The sequence below is a fragment of the Miscanthus floridulus genome, chromosome 9 (assembly GCF_019320115.1).
Source record: "Miscanthus floridulus cultivar M001 chromosome 9, ASM1932011v1, whole genome shotgun sequence".
In the NCBI taxonomy this organism is placed as follows: Eukaryota; Viridiplantae; Streptophyta; class Magnoliopsida; order Poales; family Poaceae; genus Miscanthus; species Miscanthus floridulus.
In genome coordinates, this window is record NC_089588.1 from 93,779,590 (window position 1) to 93,792,859 (window position 13,270).

Consider the following 13,270-nt stretch of genomic DNA (forward strand, 5'->3'; position numbering starts at 1 on the left):
AAAAAAGGCCGAGTGTGCCGTGCTATGTGGTGGCACATCTCGACCAGATAACCTGAACGAGCTGCGTGCTTGAAGTTCTTGTGTGATGGATCATAGATGATTCAGAGCAAGAGCTATACAAACAACAGACTCTGGTAGTGTGGCCATTTCAGCCGTCCATTCCAAAAGGAGATTACTATCTCCTGTGTACTACAATTTTGACCAGTTCTCTGAATCCTGTATAATTAATTCTGAGCATGGCCTTAGCAATATTCAAATAGAAATGAATTATAGAAGATGTAACTTTAGCTACACGTCATATTTTCAGATTCCTCACTCTGTTGAGGTGTCCACAGTGGAGACTCATAGTTTACATTACAAATATCTGACAAGAAGGAAAATAAAACAAGCTATGGCAATGCCAGCACTATGGCATACTTTTCTAAATGACAATAGTAATCTCTTCTTTGTAAGAGAATATTATTTGCGAAAATATACATCTATTTTGTCCAGTGCAAATTGAGCGCAGTGGAAGCTGCACTCTTCCCCAGGCCCGAGACAACACTAATTTTTAGTGGGAGACGATATGCTCGTTGACAATGAAGCGTATATGGTAACTTTGAATTAATATCAAGATCTCTTAGCCTAGTCTCCCTCGCAAAGGGATGCGTAGGGGGTAGAGTGTGGATGCACGCCTAGGGGTGAGTTCACTATGCTCAAAAAACTTGGACACGAATAATCTGCTATTGATAATGTTAGCTAGTGGTTTGGCTTTTGTCGAAACTTCAGTATCACTAGTGAACTGTAGCTCTTGTATTCAATTTTGTTGTTCCTTTTGTTTTTGTACTTGCTGTGACTACTAGCAAAAAAACATACCCCTAAGTACATAATAGGGCGTCTAGCAACAGAACTTTTTTTAAAAAAAAGAGATCAACTCGCCCTCCTAATAAGTTCTACAGCGAAGCTGTGTATCCATGTTCCACCTTGCGAATCACCTCACCCCCATCGCCTTTATCCGTGAATGTTGCACTGCTGCAAGTGTAGGTTATCATAGTTAAGGTACCTGTTCCAGTAGTGTCTGTACTTTGGGATAGAAATTTCCAGCCAGGGTTTCAGTTTCCCACTGTAGTGGATAACAGAGGCACTCTCAAGTTCATCTCTTCCAATGCTGAAGTCATGACCAAGCCCTAGAACATGCCATCGGTGGTCAAGAGGCAGTGTTCGGTTGTAGAAGATGAGCTGACCCAGTGGCAAGCTTCCTGCCTTCCATAACTTCTCAATTTTGCCCTGAAAATTGGAAACCAAAGCAAAATAGGTTGTCATAAACAACAAGTAAAAGCAGAAATATTTCACATAAAAGCTGTGCTCCCTCAAAATTAATTAAGATATCATTAACACTAACCAGTTGAAACCATTTATGATAAGTTGTAGTCAAATCCTGTTTGTGCCATTCATTCAGGTCAAATATGTTCATCCCAAATGCAAACGCACAAGCCTTTGGATCAAGTTTATTGAAGATGTTTGGATTAGAAAAGTCAACAAGGCTATCCAATCGATGGTAACCTTCACTTGAAGTGCATGTCTCAACAGCACCAATTACTTTACCGTTCATATCTAGATCCCATAATCCAGTTAAGTCATTCTGGACTACCACATCATGGTCCAAGAGTACAACCTTGCCCAAAGAGGGAAACACTTCTGGCAAATAAAAACGCAAGTGGTTCAGTGCAGAAGTGTATCTTGGATCTCGAACACCCTTCAGCTTGAATCTGGAACTGAAATCACCAGGCAACCATTTCAAATCATCTAGGCTTTTGATTTGGATTGCTGCTGGAGTTGGTGGGTTTGTCAGAAACCACATCATCATTGCAGGATAGTTCAATGCATCAGTTACAATATGTAATATTATCCTTCCAGGATCCTGTAAAATAAAATAGACTGAATCAAAAGAATATTCCATGGATGGAATGAAAGTATCAACAAGTCATACTGAAGAAGTCATAGTGCAGTCCTTCCTTCCATGCTCCTTGCATGTAAATTCTCATCATATAACATAAATAATAAGGTAATCAAAGATAAGTATCCATCCAATGAGTCCCTCAAATTATAGAAAATGAAAGGCAGGGTAAGTACAGACATGCAGAAAGCATACAGCAGCAGTTGCCACATTGAAGTTCCACTGTTGTTTTAATTATATAGTGCATTGAGTAAGCAAGCAGCTCACAGAAAAAGAAAGCCAAGTAATATTGCTTCACGAATCTAAGACCATACCTTTGATGCAGCAATTGTAGAGTTGACAACCACAGCACTTGCAAGCACATTGTCAGAGAATATTGCATAATGATAATAACCATCCAACTGAATGCTTGTCTCTTTTAGGGAATTCACGTTTAATGGGATCTAACGAAAAGTATTCTGCAGTGAGTTGCATTGCTAGGCAGTGATGGCCTTTGGGTAATGTCCTCACAGCAACCTGCTCGAGGAATGAAGATTCGCTTTGGTGTGCTCTGACCAATTCTTCACTGTTATGCATCATTGCACGTAGCTTTGATGTCATCTGAGAGCAACGTGGGTAGGTCCTCTGAGCCTTGGAAAGGGTCAGCTCCATCGCCTTCATTTTTTGTAACGCACTGCATAGTGTTTTTTCTTTTTTATGTCAGTAACAGAATTGTTTCTTTCATGAAGCATTTGCATAGTTCAACAGAACTACTTTAATGATCATTGTAGCTAAAGCTTACCTCTCAGGTACATGGGTACCTCCACTTGAGTGGCTTATTGCCCTTTCGATCTCTTTTATCCTCAATCTCAGCTCTCGAACTAAATGTACACTACCTTGGGGAGCAGCGAAATGCAAGTATGCCTTGGCCATAATTAGCTGATCTTGCATCATCCATATCTTTTCTTTGGTGTCCGGGGGAGATTTAGATATCCTTTCGTCTTCTTCCGCCGCAATTTCATCAGTTTGCCCGTCTATCTGCAGAAAGACTCACTGACTTAGTATCTTTAACTGCATTCAGTTGAAACGGTGATTGTACCCCCTGCTCAGAAACATACTGAAAAGGACAAGCCATTCTGCAGAGGAAATTGACCAAAACCTCGCAATATTGTGAACTGGCAAAGGTTCTGCCACATATACAGTATAAGCAAGAAAAAAATCCAGGGGAGAAAATCCTACTTGAATTACTGTTCCCAGACATATAATTAGCGGTCCCCCTGTCTAGTGTCTACTGTAGTCCAACTTCATATTCAGGCTACAGAATTCAGCAATTTGGCACCACGAACGCTACGCTTTCTTAGTATAATTCAGCAGTGGCACTTTTCTACCACACCGACACCCAGGTCCCAAGAACAGCTACTTCCAGGGATGAAATGGAAAAGGTTGTTCCCAGAATTGTTTAAATAAAATAAATAAAACTATCCAATGGTACACTCCCCGTAGTCCCAATAAACAATATCACAGTTGCAACGAATTACCTCTTCGGTGACGACACTCAGCCTTCTGGCCTCTCGAATCCTCCCCTGCAAAAACACAAGCACCAAATTCACATTGGAGGCCAACGAAACTAACAAGAATGGAATCGACAGAACAAAAGAAGGAAAGGACCAGCAGAATCAGGATCGTCTGGGACACAGTCTCACTCTCACCTGCTCCACCGACAGGCGGGCCCCACCGCCCCCACCAGCGCCGCGCTCCCCACCTGCACGCAAAGCAGGTTCCCATCGCCATCAGCAAGGCAAATTAAGCACACACCAAGCGCGCCACTGAACCCGCGCCGGGCTCCCAACCAAATTAGCCCGAGGGGTTCTCCGCGACGGGAGGAGCGAGGCAGGTCGCTGGACTCACCGGGGCCGGCGGAGCGGGCGCGGCCGTCGGGGAGCGGGAGGTGGAAGAGCGCGAAGACGAGGCCGCAGGCGGTCGCGATCAGCAGCACCCGCAGCACAGCGGCCGCGGACGACTCCCTCCCGCCGGCGGCCGCCCACATCGCGTGCGCCGCCAGTACGTTGGCAGCCAGCCGCCCACCACGCCACGCGGCTCTCCAATCTCGTGCACAGCGCCGCCCACGCCGCCGGAACCGCGCGCTCTCGAATTCGGCCGCCTCTCGCGGTCTCGCCTACGGCTACTACCAACGGTTGTGTGAAACTGTGAGAAAACGTAGCAGGCGGGGGACGGGTGGGGTGGGGTGCCGTGGTGGTGGGGACGGAGAAGGAGTGGGCCCGGTGTCAGGGAGACAGTGGTGGTGGGGTCTGGGGATACGTGGGCTCCGATCCGGGTGCGCGAGACGTTTGTCTTTCGTGGGTAGGGGCGGCTGTCAGTACGCGCTTCTGGAAATCCATCTTTTTTTTTCTTTTTAATTTCCTTCTTTTTGCAGTCGTGTTATCTCAATTAGGTCTGTTGGGCTGTTATTAAAGTCGGTTGATAAGTCAGACTTGACTGATTTGTTGTGAGAGAAAAATACTGTAGATTCTATCTAATAAGTCGGCTGATAAGTTTAAGCGAACATACCCATTAGGATGTGTTTCCTTGTGCATGAGCAATCACGATTGTCCCTTCCTCTTCTGCCGGTAGGGTCCACCGGCTTCCTACACTCAGTTTTCAAATTAGGTATAGTATTTGAAAGAGTGGGGAGCCAATGTTTTGTTTTGAAATTTCCAAATTGCAAACACGTCTTGTACCACGGGTCCACGCCTGAAGTCTTCAACATATATGGTCCCGTTCGCCTGGCTGAATTTTGACTGAAATTGGTTGAAAAACACTGTTCTGACTAAATTGTTATGAGAGAAACACTGTTTCGGTTGAAAAAAAAACTGAACAAGTCGAATGTAAGGTAAGCCGAACGGGGCATGTCTGTTATCTCATTGTCAAGCAGAGCTCGTACTAATACTAATAGTTCATGCAAGTTGGCCGATCCCAGTTTTATTAGTAAAGCTCGAGTGGTGTGTAAGTTCTGAGTATTTTAGATGAAATATACAGAGATTTAAACTAGTTTGTTTTGTCCTATAAAGTTTGGTTTTCTGTAGGAAATCTAAAAGCTATAGCTCGGCTAAACATAACCTTTAAGGCGCCCACCGTCGCTCTATTAAGAAGGTACCTAAGCTAAACGCGGCCGGGATGGAGTATGTGATCCGGAATTCCCGGAGCCCGAGACCGGCGATTCTGAAGGCGACCCTTCCCCGACCCCGTTCTAGCTCGTCTCGTCGACGATCTGGAACAGCTCCGCCGGTGTTTCCCATTGAACACCGACGTCCACGCCCCGCCTACCGGTGCCCAACCGGTGGCGGCCACCGCATATCGACGGTTAGCCGTTTCAGGCGCCGTCGACCACAGATTCCGCTAGGTTTTAGCGCCGCTAGGATCCTGGGTCGGATTTGGTTTGTGCTCGCGCCTCTGATCTGCGTGCGGCACACCTTTGTCTCCACGACGATCGCATCCATGGCTGTGAGCGGGAGTGGAAAGCCAGGTCACCGGGATGAGAACGTCGCTGATCTGCTACAGAACCTGAACCTGACTGCAGAAGAAGGGGACGTAGCGGCGTTCAGTGACGATGAGGAAGACAATGAAGCCTCTGTTGTGGAGTGGACCATCGTTGCAAAGGTTCTGTCGCCGGCCACGATGCACGCCAATACCATCTACCGGGCGATGAAGCCGACATGGGGCAATCCCTTCGGCTTAAATGTTAGAACAATTGGGGAAAAGGAGGAGAATCTTTTTGTAGCAGAATTCAACTTCCAGAAGGACATGGAGTGGGCTCTGGCGGGTTCGCCATGGATGGTTGGGAGGCATGCCCTAATTCTGCAAAACTATGATGAACGTCTGAGTCCTTCGGAAGTCAGGTTTGTCTATATGGATATTTGGGTACGAATCCTGAACCTTCCGTTGGGATGGATGAATCAGCACCGTTGTGAGCGGGCAATGAGCCTGATCGGTGCAGTGAAAAAGATGGAAGTAGACAGAGACGGGAAAGCCAGTGGCTCTTTTCTTCTGGCTCGCGTTGCCATTGAGGTGGTGAAGCCGCTTCGCAGGGGGTGCTACTGAAAACAAAGAGAGATGGCAATCCCGAATGGTTTGACATACAGTATTAAAAGCTCCCTTTCTACTGCCTGTCATGCGGCGTCATGGGACATTCAGAGTTGGAGTGTGCTTAGCCGCGGGTTCGCAATGATGGGGGGAAATTGCCCTATGATCTCAAGCTGCGAGCCCCGGAGGTAAAGAAGAAGAAGGTCCTAAGCTTCACGGAGGCAGCAGCGGAGTCGTACGGGAGTGGCAAGTCGGCTGCTTCTAAGCAGACGAGGAGTTCGGCATCGAGGTCGGATGACAAATGATCTGCAGACTCTAAATGAGGTGCGGATCAGGAAGAAGATGAGGAGGTGATCTCGCCTCTCAAGACTAGAGTACCAGAGGCAAGAGCGGGAAGGGATCAAGCGGAAACAAATACAAATCGCCAACTCTTCCAAGCTCAAAGGGGCGATGAGCAGCCAAAAGTGAGAAAGAGGAAGTCCAAAGGGTCTGACTCTTCCCAGACACCAGTGTTAGATTGATCTCTAATTCCAAACTGGGCCCAACGGCCCAGTTGGGCCTTTGATTCGTGCCCTGATCGGGGACTGCCCAGCCCACTATGGCTGGAGGGCCCCTATCACTACTGCGCAACTAAAAAGAGGTGGAGGCTGGCGGACTCTAAGTACGAGGTTCGCCTGAGCCGAGCTCTCCACCGAAACCTAAACCCTAATCCGATCTAGAGGGGAGCGCAGCCAGTGACGGGAAGCCACCAGCCGCGCCGCCCCGCTCCACCGACGTCGACTGGTTTCATCGACCTCTTCCCCGAACGTCGGTGCTCGTGCGTAGACTTCACCGACGAACGAGATGGTGGCCTCTGGACCATCACCCTCTGCGGTGTCAGGTTCGACACGTTCTTCTTCTACTCCACCCATCTCTGTCTCTCTCGTTCTATCTACGGTTACTGCACTAGTAGATGTTCTAGGGCTCATGATTCTATTCAATAGCAAATATACATGCTAGTTCTATGCCTAGAGATCATGTTCTAGGTCTAACAATGGTACCAGAGCCAAACTAAGTATAGATCTAGCCTATCAGATTAGATCCATTCACTAGCCTATCAGATTAGATCCATTCAGATCTGAGAAAAGAAGAGGGTCCCCGAACCCCAACCCTAATCGGGTGAAGAACAGAGAAAAGAAAGGGGTCTCGACACGTGAAGCCAAACCCTAACCCTCCAAATAGACTCGGGGAAGAAAAGAAAAGCGAAACCCTAACCCTAACCAAACCCTAATCCCCAAATCGGACTAATCCGAGAAGAATGAACAACATCCAAACAGAGAAAAAGAAGGGGAAAGGGGAAGAGCTAGCAAGGCGGCTTACCTAACGAAACCCTAACCCTAACTCGCGACGAGAAAGGGGAAGAGAGTGAACGGACAAGGGTCAGGAGCTCCTACCTGGGGTCCGCCCGCTCCGTCTCCACCGCCGGCCGTCGCACTGGACGCCGCGCGAGAAGTCAACCCCAGCCGCCGGGGCGGGAGGAGCGCCGCCGCATGATCTCCGCCTTGGGCTCGGGCCAAAGGGCGCCACCGTGGTGCCGCTCGACGGTGCCGCACGTGGCTCCGGCCGCACGCGTGCGCTAGTGAGGGGTACCACGACGGAGCTGCCATCCCCTACGTTGTGTTCGCTTTGAGCTCGGCTGCGCTCTGTCGCTCGCGGGGCTGAGAAAGAGAAAGGAAGAGGAGGAAGGGGAGCCAGACTTGGTCCGGTGGCAGTCTTCCTCACCGACGCCGACGGCCACCATGGCCGCCGCCGCTGTCGCCACTCGGCAAGAGAGAGTGGAAGGGGAGCAGAGTGAAAGATACTAGGGTTTGGGAGGCAGGCCGGCCACGGGCGGGGTTTTGTTCTCCCTATCCGCGCGCGCGACCGTCCGATTGGAACGGACGAGCGACGATGATCGGGCCAGATTCAGGCCCAGGCGGGCACGAGCGGGCGAGCCGCTTTCCCAGCCCAGGCCCAGGTTGCGGCCTGGGAGGGAGCCGCGTGCGCGCGCAAGGCTGGCCGGGTCAATTTCTTGGTCGGGCCGAAGGAACAATGTTGATTTGAGTCCATTTTTCCTTTTCGTTTTCCAGAAAATCGTTATTTCGTGGAAAATGATTAATGGCTCAAAGAAAATTAGTAAAAGAGAATTTCCCTGTGGGTAAAATTCACAAATTATGTTTAAGTTTCCGCTGCAAAGTTTGGGTTTATTATCTTCCAATTAAATTCGAACCAACGGAAGAATTTAATTTGAAGAGCAGTTGATTATGATGTTGTTATTTTCTAACCAACGTTGTTGATAACAATATCGTAATTTTAATGATTTTATGCATTATTTTTATTTCTGCCCAACGGTGATGTAGATTTAATGTATAAACAGTTGTATGTTTTAATTTTGACCAACATTGGAATCAAGGCATGCAATTGTTGTTATTATTTATATTCTCACTCTATATGAATTGTGTTTTCAGGCGGATACAACTTGATGGGTTGTATCAAAGAGATCCCCACTCTCAAAGGTGATAACTACACGAAGTGGAAGAAAAAGGTTGATGTAGCCTTCATCTTGGCTGAGGTGGACTGGGTAGTCACCTCACCGTGTCCCACTGAGCCTGTGGCACCGGTGAGGGAGACAAACGAGGCTGATGCCGCTTCGGTAACTAGAGAGATGGATTTTGAATCCCAAAAGATGTCCTATGACCTTGAGCATAGAAAGTGGGTCACTGCCAACAAGAAATGTTTGGCTGTGATAAAGAACACGATTGAGCCTGCAATGGTGGGCTCAATCCCAGAGTGTGACACGGTCACCGAGTACCTCGATAGAATAAAGAGTCAGTTCACAGGCTCTTCAAAGACATGCTACCCAGCTGAAAAAGCAGCTGGTGACAGAGAGGTACTCTGGAAATGGTGGCATAAGAGAGCACATACTAAGGATGAGCAATTTAGCATCCAAGCTAAAACCAATGGATCTGGCTCTCAAGGAAGAGTTCCTTATCCATCTGATTTTTGCTTCCTTGCTAAAGGAATTTGACACTTTTATTGTCAACTACAACATACGGCCTGAGAAGTGGGACGAGGCTCATGGCTATGTGTGTGCAAGAGGAGAAGAGAATAAAAGCTACCAATGGTGGCGCTATCAATTATGTGAAAGACAACAAGAAAAAGAATACTAATGCTAACTCCTCCTCAAAGTCAAAGGGAAAGGGGCCCATGCTGCATCAGCCTCAGCAGAACAAGTTCACAGTAGAGAAAGACCAGTGTCTCTATTGCAAGAAGATGGGACATTATAAGAAAGATTGTCCCGATTACTTAAAGATGATCGTGGCAAAGAAAGGTGAGAACATTATTATATTCATAAATGAATCCCTGTATGTACAGTATTCAAAATCTACTTGGTGGATTGACTCAGGTGCAACTGTTCATGTTGCTAATTCCTTACAGGGATTCTGTTCGACGAGGACTACGCAAAGAAGAGAAAGACATGTTAAAGTTGCAAATGGAGTCCGAGCAGATGTTGAAGTCATTGGTGATATTTCTCTAGAGCTTGCTGATGGCTTCACACTTTTACTTAGAGATATACTTTATGTTCCCTCTTTGTAAAGAAACTTGATTAGTGTTTCATGCTTGGACAATGATGGATATGATTGCCATTTTGGAAATGGCAAATGTAAGATAACATTTAATAATACATGTGTTGGTCTTGCTATCTTACAAAATGAGCTTTATTTGTTATCACTACGTGATGATGTGAATGTTGTATGCGATGATAGGAACGTTGCGTGCGACAATAAGAATGTATCCTCGTCTACGGATGTAAACAGAAAACGAAAGAGAACTCACGATGCGTTGTCGAAATTATAGCACTGTCGTTTAGGCCATATTTCGAGGGGGAGAATAGAAAGACAAGTTAAGAATGATATTCTTCCTCTATTAGAGTTCTCAGATTTAGAACAATGTAGAGAATGCATAAAAGGAAAGTATGTAAAGAAAATTAAGAAAGATGTCAAATGAAGCGTAGGAATTTTACAGATTATTCACACAGACATATGTGGTCCGTTTCCTATAAAGAGTGTGGATGGTTATGATTCGTTCATAACATTCACAGATGATTACTCCCGTTATGGCTATATTTATCCAATAAAAGAAAGAACATAAATATTGGATAAATTTAAGATATTTAAGGAAGAAGTTGAAAACCAACACAATTTAAAGATTAAGATAGTCAGGTCCGACCGTGGGGGGGAGTACTACGGTCCACTGCTAGAGAAACGACCTTTGATCCAGCTCAAAATTTGGCTTTAGTCCCGGTATATTTCGCGCCCGGGACTAGAGAGACCTTTAGTCCCGGTTTGTAGCTCCAATCGGGACTAAATGTCCCTGCCCAATGGCTACTGCAGCAGGCTTTTGCTGCAGGGACCTTTAGTCCCGGTTGGAGCTACCAACCGGGACTAAAGGTTAACTTTTACTTTCGGTTGGTCCCTCCAACCGGGAGTAAAAGTCTACTCCCGGCTGGAAGCTCCATCCAGAACTAGAAGGACCTTTAGTCCCGGTTGCTGTCTTCAACCGGGACTAAAGCTTCCAACTGTAACCGGCAGTCTTTATGTGTGTCGTGTGTGTGGTCGCGGTGTATCTGAATATACTACAGCAGCCAAACTACTGAAGAGTGCCTGCAACCGTACTCCAGTTTGCTACCTCACGTGGGTACCCAATTCAGATTTAGTCCCGGTGCTCCAGTTTGCAACCGTACAGCAGCCAAACTATTGAAGCATATTGCGTACTCCAGTTTACAACCGTACAGCAGCCTAGACCAAATCAATTAGTCCCGGCTGGTATTACGAGCCGGGACTAAAGATATACCTTTAGTCCCGGCTGGTATTACCAGCCGGGACTAAAGGTCTTTTAGTCCCGGGCGTTTATAGGGCTTCGATGGGCCGGCCCAGTACGCAATATGCTAGAATTGCTGGCCAGTCCCACCTATTAGCACCACCTCGCTTGCTCAGAAGAGTAAAAGCTAACTTAAAAGCTCAGCTCTCGAACCATGCAGCACGAACTTGAACATGATATGCTCTATAGGATTGTACCGCTGATCCTTGACTAAAGGTCATTCGTACTATAGTTTATATAAAATGTTGAACATTATAAACGTACATATATTCTAGCAGCGTAGAATGCGTATTCAAAAACCAAAACGAATCATCAATTAAAAATAGGAAAAAAAAGAAAATAGAAATAGAAACAAAAAAAACCTGGTAGCAGCGTGAAAATAGAAAAAAATAGAAAAATAGAAATAGAAACAAAAAAAGGTAAAATAACATTTAGTCCCGGTTGGTATTACCAACCGGGACTAAAGGGTGCCGGCCCCGTGGCATGTCGGGAGGCACCTTTAGTCCCGGTTGGTGTTACCCACCGGGACTAAAGGTCCCCCTTTAGTCCCGGTTCCTGACCCGGGACTAAAGGACCCCCTTTAGTCCCGGATGCTTGCTCCCGGATGGGGAACCGGGACTAGAGAGGGTTTCCCACCGGGAGTAAAACCCGTCTCTGTACTAGTGGGTCGGCATACCCCATATGGCCAAGTTCCTGAACCTTTTGCAAGGTTCTTACAGGAGAATGGCATAGTAGCCTAGTATTCTACACCGGGTGAACCTCAGCAGAATGGAGTAGCTGAAAGACGCAATCGTACCCTGATGGATATGGTGCGCAGTATGATAAGTTACTCCATCTTACCGTTGAGTCTGTGGATGGAGGCGTTAAAAACTGCCATTCATATTCTCAATAGAGTACCAAGTAAGTCGGTGCCCAAAACATCGTATGAGTTGTGGACAAGAAGAGTACCCTCACTAAACCACTTACGTGTGTGGGGGAGTTCTGCTGAGGCTAAAGTATTTAACCCAAACATTGGAAAGCTAGATCCCAAAACAGTAAGTTGCTATTTCATTGGCTACCCAGAAAAGTCAAAATGTTTTTGTTTCTACTGTCCAGACAGACATACAAAGTTTGTAGAAACGAGACACGCTGTCTTCCTAAAGAATAAATGATGAGGGGGAGCATGGTAGCTCAAGAAATTGACCTTGAAGAGAAGCATGTGTATGTGCCCACTCCGATGATTCATGAGCCATTTTTCTCACTACCAGCTATTGCTGCACTGACAGTGCCAGATACTATGGTGCCAGCACCTGTTGTTATTCCGCCTGTGGCAATAATGAATGACGATGAAGAACCTGTTCTTCAGGATCCTGTAGAACCTATTGCCATACATGAGGGGGAGCAACAACAGCCTCAAATAGAAGATGTGCCAAATGTAGAGACCCCTAGAAGGTCTCAAAGAGTTAGAAAATCAGCTAGTCCTGCTGACTATGAAGTATACAACACTGAGGAATTTCAAATGGAGGATGATCCCACCTCATTTGAAGAAGCCATGAGAAGTGATCATTCATCAAAGTGGCTTGAGACCATGGAAGATGAAATAAAATCTATGAATGCCAATAAAGTTTGGGACTTGGAAATAATTCGTAACAGAGTCAAAACAGTAGGTTGTAAATGGGTCTACAAAACAAAAATTGACTCTAAAGGAAATATAGAGAGATATAAAGCGTGACTTATGACAAAAGACTTTACACAAAGAGAAGGAATTGATTACAATAAGACCTTTTCTCCAGTCTCATGTAAGAATTCCTTCAGAATCATAATGGCATTGGTGGCACATTACGATTTAGAATTACATCAGATGGATGTAAAGACGATATTTCTCAATGGGGACTTAGAGTAAAATGTTTACATGGCACAACCAAAAGGTTTTGTTATGGAAGGAAAAGAACAAATGGGATGCCGCCTAAAGAAATCCATTTATGGATTAAAACAAGCTTCAAGACAGTGGTACTTGAAGTTTGATCAGACAATAAGGAAGTTTGGGCTTAAAGAGAATATTGAGGACAATTGTGTCTATGCAAAGTTTAAGAATGGAAAGTTTATCTTCCTTGTCCTGTATGTGGATGATATCTTACTTGCTAGTAGTGATGTCAGTCTACTACTGGAGACAAAGAAGTTTTTGTCCTCAAAATTTGATATGAAAGATCTTGGTGAAGCTTCGTTCGTTCTAGGGATCGAGATTCACCGAGATAGAAGTAAAGGGGTATTAGGACTGTCACAAAAGGCATACATAGAAAAGATCTTAAAGAAATTCAGTATGCACAAATGTAGTCCATCACCTGCTCCTATAGTCAAGGGAGACAGATATGGGGATTTTCAATACCCTAGGAATCA

General features: G+C 45.9%; 1 protein-coding gene and 1 pseudogene across 1 annotated transcript; one reads left to right on the forward strand and one right to left on the reverse strand.

Annotated features, from left to right (window-relative positions):
• Nucleotides 1–328: 328 nt before the first annotated feature.
• LOC136482406 (probable galacturonosyltransferase 4) lies at nt 329–4,103 on the reverse strand (annotated as a pseudogene).
• Nucleotides 4,104–5,410: 1,307 nt separating this feature from the next.
• On the forward strand, nt 5,411–6,013 carry LOC136480309 (uncharacterized). Its single transcript, XM_066477894.1, has one exon. The coding sequence runs from the start codon at nt 5,411–5,413 to the stop codon at nt 6,011–6,013; it is 603 nt and encodes a 200-aa protein (XP_066333991.1).
• The last annotated feature ends 7,257 nt before the right edge of the window (nt 6,014–13,270 follow it).